This window comes from Nipponia nippon, unplaced genomic scaffold (genome assembly GCF_047370975.1).
Source record: "Nipponia nippon isolate SJK-2023a ecotype South Korea unplaced genomic scaffold, ASM4737097v1 scaffold_1, whole genome shotgun sequence".
Lineage (NCBI taxonomy): Eukaryota > Metazoa > Chordata > Aves > Pelecaniformes > Threskiornithidae > Nipponia > Nipponia nippon.
Window position 1 is genome coordinate 103,281,535 of NW_028262290.1, and position 12,041 is coordinate 103,293,575.

General features: G+C 37.3%; 1 protein-coding gene across 18 annotated transcripts in view; it reads left to right on the forward strand.

Moving 5' to 3' along the window:
- CTDP1 (CTD phosphatase 1) overlaps window positions 1-12,041 on the forward strand; it is a 120,002-nt gene that overhangs the window by 39,447 nt on the left and 68,514 nt on the right. For all 18 annotated transcript variants that reach the window (XR_015706426.1, XR_015706420.1, XR_015706421.1 and 15 more), the window contains exons 9-10: window positions 4,564-4,705; window positions 7,083-7,313. Coding sequence is in view for 15 of the 18 variants with exons in the window: in XM_087765282.1 (XP_087621408.1) it covers window positions 4,564-4,705; window positions 7,083-7,313 (373 nt within the window). In the remaining 3 variants the exon portion in view is untranslated. The remainder of the gene's footprint in view (window positions 1-4,563; window positions 4,706-7,082; window positions 7,314-12,041) is intronic.

The window sequence follows — 12,041 nt, forward strand, 5'->3', positions numbered from 1 at the left end:
GCAGTATAACACTTCTTCTTAGTCTTTGTAAACATACAGCTTAGGTCTCATTTATCTATGTTGCTTAAGTGCCTAGCGTGCTTCATACTTTGGATTAGACAAAATAAGCTGCTGTAGTGAAACTGTATGTCCTGGAGAACAGCTGTAGAAGTGTATTGTTGCATTATTGATTTTGGTCACTTTTTTTAGTAATGAATTGTCAAGATTAATAGGAGGCTTTTTCAACCTTTGTTTGAAAGTTCAAAAGTAGAGTTGATGAGTCCCTTCCCGAGGTTTGAGAATAACCTTTTCCCAATATTATGTGCTTCAGGCTGTATCCATTAGAGGGTAGGTGTGATGAATTTGGACCCTAGCTGCTTCATGTGGAAAGGCTTGTGTGCCTTTTTACCTTTTTGGAACAATTTTAGACTAGAATTTGAAGTAGGGAAGGGTGATTAGAGGAGAATAATATAAAAAAAGTAATCCAGAAAAACAGTTTTTTCTCTAAGTGATTTGTAGCCCAGCTGGATGACTCAATATTCCTAACTGCATCAGAAGTACTATTGCTTGGATGGATTACAATCCTTTCTACTGTTTCTTCTTACTAAGCATACTTCGAAAGGGGGAAGTTACACTGGCGAAAGGGAGAGGAGAAGGCAAGGATATTAAGTGTTGCAGTACTATTTCTCCTACCCAGTTAAATTTGGTGTTCCACCAAACCTTGCTCTAAGAACATCATACGTGTGAAATCTTGATTTGTGGAGATGTCAGCTAGAAACAGAAGGCAGCCACTGAGATGACACAGTTGTATTACCTCATGCGATTTTCAGTATGCTGGAGTGTCCGATAGGCAGTTGCGCTTTAGAAATGGGGAGGAAGCAGAAAGCCTTGGTGTTGCGGAGGTGAGAGATGTAAGGCTTTTGACCGTCGGGAGGTGAGCTTGGTTACACATTGGTCTTCGTGTCGCCAACTTTAATTTTATGTTAATGGCTTATACCTTTCGGAGCTATTGTTTCAGAACCATAAGAGTTTCATACAAAATAGTGGCATTTTGGCTTTCATGTTTAAGGCTTCCATTGCAATCCTGTTGACTAGAAGGAGAATTTGCTTAGCTCCTCAGCGTACATCTGGTTTGAAACGATCAATATGCGTGAATGCAGAATGGGTACGCGTGTGGAACAGGCAGCAAGATGCAGCACCTGAAATCATCAATGCAGAAACATCAGTTTCAAAAATCAAAAATAGTTGGAGGAAGCCAGCTTCTCACATAACTTCACAGATTTAACATAAGATGAAGGTGCAGTTTTATGGTTTTGTTCAGGTTCCCCCGATGAAGTCCAAAAGGAGCAGCAATATCTTTAGTTGGGCAAGTGGATGTACTACAGCATCAGATAAGCTTTTCTTCAGGGTATTACAAGTACAGTCTGTGTATCCAATAGCACTGCCAAATCTGGTTAACTGTTCTGTATGCTTACTAGTGAAATAATATGCTATTATTGTATGTTGTATTCAGTCAGCTCCAGAGTTATGTGCAGGACAGTATTGCTAGCCATGTCTGATATTTGATTCAGTATCTAATACCAGACACAAGTACCTAAACTTCCACTGGACTTCTTATTGCTTTTTTCCCTGAAACTGCTATGCTTAGAAGGTGGTTTCCGCATCCTCTTTATAACAGCTGTCTTCGTACCTCTTTGTTCTTATTATGTTGTCGTTGCTTTTCTCCTTTATTGTCAAAAGAAAGCATTTTCCAAGCCAAGTCTTTCACTTTTTTAATTCTTTTGCCCCCAGATCTCTTAATGTGATTCTTCTTCAGAACCTCTGCTTTCTTTCCTCTAAAACATACCCTGTCTATAAATTAAGTACAGCTTTATAATTATCTGTTTCTAATTGCAGGTATTTCTACAATTCCTAATGAGGTTATATAAATAACAATAATAATATTACCTCTTGTGGAAGCTCCTTCTGGCACTGTGAACTGGCTCATTTCCAGCAACTGTTGCATGAAAGTGCTCTGGGTTGCTGATTACTTTTGTAACTGATGATTAACTGGAAAACAAATTTCTTGTATGAGGGGATGAATGATCTGGGTGCACTGACCTCCCTTCTTAAAGACTTTTGCTTTTTAACCGGTTAAAACCTCTTGAACAGCAAAGGTGTGCTGGGATTAACACGGTTGGAGTTCTAAAATTGTTTTCATTAAGTGTTTGTTGGACAGTGGTTTTATTTTTATTTCATGGCAAAATTTAAAATCTGGCATTTCTAAATCTTTTCTGGTTTGGAAAGGGCTTTATCTTTAAATGCTCGTTTTCATGTTTGTGTTTATCTTGGATTCTTAAATTAATGTTTTTTTTATTGCAAAGATACTAGGGTGGAGAAAAGGTTTACATTTACTGTACAGCTCTTAAATCCTGGACTGTGGAATTGCTTGCATTTGCTACTGAAAATAGAAGAAATGTATTTGTGCACAGAGCACTTTTTTTTTTCTTAATCTAAATCCAAGAAAAAAGGTATTTGTATCTAAAGACAGAGGAAAAGGGAGCCCTACTCGTGTATTCTGTTCGGTTTGGGGGAAGAAAAGTAGGGAAACAGAAGCTTTCAGCACTTTGGTAAAGGACAATGATCTCCTGCCCTTTCTGTTTGTCTTTTGAATTTACTGAAGTCTAGAAACTGAACTGTCTAACTAGTTAGGTCAATCCTCAAGTGCATTTCAGTTGATCTGTCTAGCCCAGTAGATTCTAGTTCAGGTTGTACATGGGCCTTTTAGGTATTTGCTTTTAACTGCTCTCATCTTCAAACGATGTGGAGAAGTATGGGTGTTTCAAGACTATCATCTTAATTGAAAGAAGTAAAGTAGTGTTAAATGACAGTCATGCAGATAAAACTCCAAGGAACTATGTTGAAACCATCAAATTAACTTACTGTTCTTGCTTCCTTGTAAGAATTGTTCTGAAATTTGATATATATATATATATCCCCCCCCCCGCCCCAGAGGCTTAATTCCTGAAGGCATGTGTGAAAATAGACAAGGGCTCATAAATTCTAACTTTAAATAAATTTTTAAAAAATTAAAAACTGTACTTAGATATTTTTTGTTGTTGTTGTTAATAAGGTAAACTAGACTGGAGTATTGTGTTCATATGAAAACATCTGGAGGAAGAAACCCCCAGGGTCTTTGTGCAGAATTGACAGGCTTCAACAGGAGTGGGTAGTGTTTGAAGTGATGTATTCTTCACCTTCGCTTCTGAGAGCTCTGCTCTTAACCTAGAGGAGAGGACTAAGTTGTTAATTGAACTCCTGCCTTTAGTTCTTAATGATATCCTTTTATTTTGCATTTCTGAACAAAAAATGTAGTGCAATATTAAGTGTATTTAAGTGTCTTTGCACCAAGACAGAATATGGACAAACGATTGGGTTTGATAAGCACTTTAAATAATGTGTAAATAAGATGAAATGCTATAAATTATAGGGATATAACAAAAGGGAAGAGTGATGGCTTTCAGCTATGAGACAGACTGTCAGATTGGTGAGAGTTCCTTTATCACGTTCCAGCTACACCAGTGTTTGTGCAGTGTGAGAATACCATGTAACTGGCAAACATAGATATATCAGGTCAGAATCCTTGGGGTTTTTCTCTATTGCATTTATATTTAATGATTTATTGGCAGATTATACAATTTTCTGTTGTCTCCAAGTGTTCAGTCCCTCCATCGATCTCTTTGATAAATGCTGAAGAAGTACCGTGATTGGTAAAATTAATTTTTCCAATCAAATAGAAGAGATACATTCTTGAAACACTTGGACAGTCAGCTGTTTCTGGGAACAGACTACACTTCAAGGTTAATTTCAATCTTTATTTTATTTGCTTCTTTCTGCTTACTGGGTTTGATACTTTCTTGGCAAAGATTTATAGCAACTTTACTGAGTTTCTAACTTGTTCTGGCTTCTCCAGAGGGTGGAATCTGAGATCACCTGTTACTTGCATGCTGCATCGTTGATGGTTTCATGTGGACTTTGTGCTAGCTTGCCATGTTTAACTTCACATTCGTTGTTTCCCTTTGGCACGAAATAATCCATATTTCTGCTTTGCCCCTGCTTCTGGCAAATGGAGGTTGAGTTGGGTGGCTGGCTGTTAAAAGGTAGCATACTGTGTGTATAGGGGATTGTGCATAAGAAAGTTAGTATGATAAATTAATGTTAGGCTGTAACAGCATTGAAGAGTTGCTGCTGCTTAGACTCTGACAAGTAGAAATGAAGGAGATGAAACACAAAAGTGCATTTGTATTGTTTGTTTAGTTGACATGGAGATGTAGAGGTTTTCTGTATGGATTAACTTTAGTGGAGTACTTCCATGGTGCCAGCGCTTCAGGAATTTACAAATACCTTCATCCAGCTTGAGACTGAGGTTATTGCATCTTATTTATTCTCACTTTCATCAGTTGCGATTGTTCTGTTGGATTGGGGAGGGGTGTTTGGTTTTTCTGGAAGATTGATCACAAAATGTTCTTCTTAAACCAGTGTGTACTTAAAACTATCTTTTGTGTTTCTGGGAACACTGTAATGTTATGTTTGACTTCATAATAGGCACAGAAAAAGTACGGCAAGCTCAGGACTGCAAGGACCTCCACGTTGTAAACCCCGATTGGCTGTGGAGCTGCCTGGAGCGCTGGGACAAGGTTGAGGAACAGCTCTTTCCCTTGAAGGATGACTACATCAAAACACACAGGTAAGTGGGAACTTGGGGGAGTAGGGGCCATGAAAATAAATTATTCATAAAATTATGCTAACTTGTTAACGCAGCTATAAAATCCATTTCTGACAAATTCAGAATGGTGTGCAATGCTTACTGATTTTTATGAAAGAACGTTCCAGTTTTGTCCATTTCTATGCTGTTTAAACCGAAGACTGTTAAGGGATTGGGAGTCAGTTCAGCAGCTAGCAGAATTGGGAGAAACCTGTGGTACCAGTAGTTTCTTTAGCAGTTGTCACTGTTAGCCATCTTCGGCTGGAGCAGTTGACCTTGTCAGTTCATCCACAAGCTAACACAGGGAGTACCACCAAGGCGCGGGATCATTCATGCTGCCAAATGAGTTAAAAAATGTACATACTCCCACAGCATGAAAAAATGGGTAAAGTATGGCTTTTTTTTTTTTTCTGAGACTTGGTAGTGAGGAGGAAGAAAGAAACAGAAAAATACAGCAGAAAAGTCTAAGAGGGGTTGAAAGGCATGAAGGTAGAAGCAAAAACTGGAAGAAAGGAAGTAGTGAGAGAACAGGAGGTTTTGGCATGATAAGGAAGTGTTGAAGGAGAAAGCCTTGAAAATAATCAGTAGGATGACAGCAAATAGAAGGGACAGCCGAAAACTGTATTAACGCAGAGGAAGTCAGGGGGCTATTAAGAACAGTCCCTTTTAGGGAAGTGCTGTGGCTAGAATAACTCATGACAAGATACTGTAGAGCCAGCTTCTGCTTCTTGACTTGTTATCTGTTTTGGATGGACTTTACATTAATAGTGTATTGCAAACCTAATGGAGGAACTTCCTATCTTCAGACAGAAAGCAGCATAGCATATTGGGTTTTCTGTATTAAACTGATAGTGGTGTGATTGACTGAGTAGGCTAGAGATTTGCTTTCTGCTTAGAAGACGCTAGCCCTTTCAGGGCAGAGTGTGCGTCTGGGAAGTCCTTACACACTCCGAAGACAGCAAAAGTAGAAATGTCTGGAAGTGAGATCACTTATCAAATGGGAGACTAGGTAGAGACCCAGGATCTCTAAAACTTAGGAGAGATGTAGCCTACTTATAGCTTGACTGGAATACTTTTGTTTTTTAAAAGTGCTATCAGATTTTTTTAATCAAACTTTTTGGAATATTTGTATGGGATGTTTAACTTATCTCAGAGGCCTGATACTGCCAAGTTCTCAGTAGAAATCTAGACAAATGACTTGTAAGCATCATTTTTTGATGTCTAGGTGAGTGTTGGTCTTTCTACTTATCTTAATTTACTCTTCCATTTTATTGAAACACAATGATAATTGCTCCTACTTCTGTGTTTCAAATACAATATACCTTAACTTCATACTTTCCCTCACTTCCACACCCCCACCCCCAACCTTAAGTCAGTAGGACATCTATCTTAATGCAAATACTTTTACTTTATTAACCTAACATGTGCAACTTCTTTGGAAAAGACTTTCTCCTTAATGAAGCTGCCTGAAATAGTCCTGGTCCAAAGCACTTATGAACTTGGTGAGGGATGAACTCTGAGAAAATATTTGCATATAAAATGAGCTGAAGAATAGCAAAAAAGAACAAGTAAACTTGAAGTTGGTTGACCTTAAGTATTGATGCTACAAGAGTATATCAGAAATGTCCATGAAAGCATGTGGTAAAAACTCCAGTTTTATGGCATTTCTAGTATTTGTTACAAGATAATTTAATTGTTTTTTCTATAGCATCAGTTTCATGGTGCATAACATGCTGGTTTATTTGATTATTTTCTTAAATGATTCGATTTGCTTCCTTTTTTTTGTGGCACTTCATCATAACTAGATAGTATGCCATAATGGTGATTTCTGCAGGCTGATCTCTGAATGTTTCTGCTGACACATCTAAAATTATGTTTTAAAATAGAGTGATCATAGGCAGCTTAGTATTTTAACAAATGAGTTTGGATGACTTGCAAATTAATACCCTGTGTTTATTTCTGTCAGAGCCAAGTTGGAGAGGAAATACTAAAATCTGATACAATAGTGTGCTTTTCTCTTTGTTGCATATATGCAGATTATTATGCTACTCTAGTTGTGCAGTTGTTACTACCTGGAAGCAATTTCAGTAACTTCATATGTTAAGACACTTTTTAAGGCACATTTAATATTTTTTTTAATAATGTAAATATGACATTATCTGTGTCTTTGCATTTTTCTGTTTTAAATTCAGTGAGACTGTAATGGGGGTGGTGGAGAAGAAATGTTTCTTCAGAAATCTTCCAAACCATTTTTCCCCCTACTTTCTCCTTTATAAAAAAGGAATACTCATTTTTTACATTCTGGTTAGATAGCTCATTTAAATTTCTAAAGCAATTTTTTCTGAACTTCATCCAACAGAGAGAACAGCCCTGCCACATTTCCTGATACACACAGCACATTTCAGACAGCTCTGTTTCACCCAACACCCATCCATCCAAAGTCTCAACCTGGTCCTGAAGTTCGACTTTATGATCCTAACACTGGAAAGCTAATCAGGAAAGGCGCTCAGACCTCTGGCCAGCCGATGTACATCCAGTCTCCAGCTCCTCCCATCACCTTACCAGTCCACGGTGAACATTCGTCCTTCAGGTACCTAAAGCATAGCTAAGAGTCACTTCAACTATATTTTCAGATGCTGTAGTAAATTTAACTCTTGTTATCTTTGCATTCGATCAAATTGTCATCTTTGCTTTAGTTACTTTGTTTGCTTCCTAAAAATCCAAGGAAATGAGTGAAAGTGAATAGTCAGCTGAAGTGGAATCAGGATGCTAGAATTCCAGATGCTTTTTGTGCCTCACCTAAGTATGACTAGAAACCTCAAAACAAATAGATGCAGCATGTAGTTTATGCACTCTAAAGAATATTAGAATAACTCATCTCTGAAGTGAGGCAGCCTCCTGTTTTTTAATGAGTCTTAGAATACTGGATTGGTTTTTTGTCTATAAAATATATCTGATAGCATTTGGCTTTTGTTCATAAAATTTTCCTCTTCACCTAATTCCTTCAGATGGGACACGAGCTTTGTGGGTTTTTTTTTTTGAGGAATATCAGAAGTGGTGGTGGTGATGTGCAACTAACTGAATGTTATTAAATAAGGCCATATGACTGAGTGCTAGTTAATAATCCTTAGATCACTAAATCAAGACACTAACGCAGCAGGAGGAGGAGGAGGCGGCGGCCTGCTTTTTGAAGTACAAAGGCTAACATCTGAACTTTGTAAAAATTTGTGGATTTGGTTAAGCTACAAAGACAACAGTTGACTCTTAAGGATGCGTAAAATATCTAAAATTCATCCCTAAGTATCTACATAAAAGATCTAACTTTCTGGAATGCTCACAACTTTAGCAAGGCTTGTTGACTCCAGTGGTAAAGTATCCAGTTGAAGGTGAAGCTTTTCTCTTTGTAAAATGTGAGCAAAATTCCTTTGTACAATGTGATCAGAGTATAGCAGTTGTTATAAAGTGATTCAGTTTTCCAAACAACTACAAAAATACAAAACACAATTAGAAATGCACAGAGTTTTCTACCCTTCTTCTCCATCCCCTGCCACTTTTGCAGTGTATCACTTGTAAAGGTTTTGTATATTAGTGTAGCTTGTTATGTTTCTACTCTATCTTCCTGTTGCTAAATTATTTCAACCTATGTTTTTTTCAGTTGTCATCTTTTTATAGGCTTTTTCTTATTTTGGCTTCCTTGTTTCTGTCAAGACAAGTTTTTTGAGTCTCTCTTGTTTGTGAAGACATCTTGTTTTCAGTTCCTTTTTAACTGTGTCTTTACTATGATATGTTAAATGAACAGGAAAAACTTTAAATAATCAAGACACAGTATGTATCCAGAGAGGAGCTGAAAAGCTTTTGGTTTTGTTGTCAGTTTTTGTGGAAAGGAATTTGTCTAGAAATAGAGCTGGGAAGGTTGCACATGTATATAATTGCCATGACACTTCTAAGATGCTTCAGTATGATGGTTTATGTTGATACTAACGCATCACTCAATGCCTTAAAAAGAATAGGTTTTGATGTTTGTTCTACCTTTGTCAACAACTTAATGAAGAGTTATATCCACACCTAAGCCGATTTTTCTTTAATGCAGAGGTACTTCTTCACTTGAACATCTTACAGAAAAGGAGAGAAATATACTTCAGCAGTCCTCTTAGCTGAGTTTCTCAGAGTCCCAGACAGGGGTGGAGCGAGTATCTCCTTTCTACTCCCTTATTTTATTTCACTTAAGCAGTTTTTTGACTATCAATGCTCAGGGTTGAGATGCTTTAATCTAAGGAAGTGAATCCAATTACTCAGTGCTACACCCTCACCCTATAACTAAGCAGCTGTAAGAAAAGAGATTAGCATAAGATATATGCAGGGAAATAGTATTTTCATCATAATTTCCTGTTGATTTGGTTCTAGTGGTAAAATTAGTGACCTGTAAATACTGATCTCTCAGTTGTGGCATGTCTGTATTCCTCAGAGCAGTTCTGCTATCTTCAATTAAGATGGTGAGGAGTGTCTTGGTAAAGTCTAGGAGGAAAGCAGTGCAGTGATCAAATACCGCTTTAAGTGCTTTTAATGGGTAGGAAGTACAGTGCAGGCAGAGCCCAGAGGCTGCAAAGAAGTAACAAAAAGCCAAATAGGAACAGCTTTGCTCTGTTTTGACTGAGCAAGAGCTGAGGCAAAAGTACCGTATCATCGCTGTGCTTTGTCTTAATGCATACATCAATGATAGCTTTTAAAAAAAGCTTCACATCCAGTTTAAAATTTGATATGATACTTTAGAGAAAATGACCTTAGTGCAGCAATTTCTTGGTAGAGAGCAATGTATTTTGTGTCCTGACAGACTTCATGTGCTCGTATGTTCACCTCCTACAGAAAGATGAGAGTATTTGTAACTAAGCCATTGAATTTAAGCAGAGTTAGATAAAGCTGTTACCACTCGCAACTGCTCCTGTTGCGGGTGGATGTAGTCAAAGCCTCCAATAATCTTCTTTGATCGTTTCTAAAAACTTCATCTGAGTCTGAATTTCAGACAGCGGGCAACAAAATTGCAGTGCTGCGAGAGGAAACCCTTGGGGAGATGGGAGCCGTACGTGGCATACCAATGGTACTCGGTCTCTTACTGTAAGAGTAGACCTTAGAAGATAACCTCTTGCAAGGCTGGTTACTGAAAAGGCCTTCAAGTTATCTGAGTGCCATTTCATAAGAACTGTTTCAGTTCTCACTTTTTTATTTTGGGTTCAACATTTTTAGCTTCTTTCTGGGGTTCACCTTGAAACATAATTTAAAATAGGATATGATTAGTTTAAATATCTACACGCAATTTGCAGTGAAACTGCCACCAGTGAATTACAGATGGTTCAGTTAATTTGGTCAACGTTTCATGCAACAGGCATGGATCTTGCGATTGTGCTCGGCTCTGTGAGACCTGAACGTATGCTTTTTGTCATGGCTGCCACAGCCTGAGCGGAAAGGTGGCAAAGGGTTTGCGACTGTACGAGAAGGGAAGGGAAGGGAATGTAGTGCTGCTCGGTGGCTGCTGGCGGCCGGCAGGAGCTCTTCTCTGTCTGAGAACAGAAGGGATTCCTCTTTAAAAATAACCTCTGTGTCAGAGCTTTGACACGCCCTATGTATCTCAAGAATTGGCATTTTCATATGGAAACAGTATTCTACAAACATTACAGTAAACACTGAAGTTGTAACGTGTCATGAGATGTGTAATGTAGTGTTGTCCAAAAAAAATGCAAATGCTAATGGCATCTTGGACTAGAATAAAGAAAAAATGATATTACAAGTTCAATTCTAGTGAATGCTAGTAATACACTAACAGATGAAGCAAGGCTTAAAATATGGATATAATTTACATGTGGGAAGTTAAAAGTGGCACTCTGGTTTTAACTAATGCTAAGATGCACCAAATGTTTGGTTTGAAAAGGTGTGTCAAGTAGATGTTGGTGGCTGAAGCAATTCTTTGATTCGCATAAATGAATTTCACTTATAACACTTTTGTGTCTTAATTTACATGCTCATTGTTACAATTTTTCCTATCTAATGTTATCAGTCTTGTTATGACAGCAAAAATACAAAGTACCAAACTGAAATCATCAATGGAATTTAAATATTTTCAACATTTTCATGATGATAATGCTATTTTAGCTTTTGCCCTGGTGCTGTATCAATGAAAGTGTTAAAGATGCTTGTTACTTCCACGAATGCTGAACCCAAGCTGCATGCGGTGAGTTCTAGTGCACGTGCATGTCCTTGCGCGTGTAAGACTGGCAAGCGCCAGCCAACCCATGCAAGGTTGAATATGGTGTTATTTTTGAAAAAGTACTCGTGAATCTCACCTGATTAGAAATAAATGTAAATTCCTGCATTTGTATGTTTTTAAATTTTAATCAACGTAACAAGCAGCTGAAGATGTAAAGCTTGAAAAATGTCTTTGATAAAATAAAAATGTTTATTACAAACCCTAAAGAAGTCTTTGTTTTATATTGCTTTTTGGAATGCTTTGGTGAGAAGTCCTAGTGTTTCTTATCTAGTAGCAGTTGGAAAATACTGGAAAAAAAAACTGACAAAAGCCTTTAGAAGCTATTAATATAGTTATTTTAGAGTTAATATTTGTGTATAATAATATGGTCAAGGATGATCTCACATTTGATTTTTGAGGGGGGGGGTATTTTTTAACAATGGTGGAGTCTTCAAGACTAACCTGAGACTTGTAATATTTCTGCATATTATTGCTTCAAAGTAAGGAAGTTCATGGCTATGCCTAGTCTTGGATGCAGTATCTCCAGAATTAAACTGTCAATACAGTTTTTATTTAATAATGATGCAAAATAATTCCTGCCTTTGCCACCAGTAGAAGTGAGAGTGATGTTCTCTAAAGTGTTCAAATAAAGAATATAAATAAGAATACAATGATAAAGAAACTGCAAAAGGAGGAGTTCTCGCTGTCATCAGTATGATAATGTGGTCTTAAAAAAAATTATACTAGATTTATTTCTAGTCTAAGAAAATCTGGCTGCGTGCTACATACACCTTGTGTGTAATTCTTGGCATGGACAAGCTTGTCACGTTTTTAATGCGGTTGTGCAAGATGCTTATACCTTTTGTTTTGTCATTCTCTGTTTTACTAAGAATGTAAATAGTGTCACCACCTTTCTCTTGGCTAGGGTCCCTATTAAAAAGGTGTGGAAATCATATTTTAAAAGATCCTTTTGGAAAATATAGTGGAATGCTGTATTTTTTTTCCTCTTTTAACTATGAAAATTATTGTCTGAGCACAGCTTAATAGCAAAAGAAAATTCTGTGGTCTTGTAAAATAGAA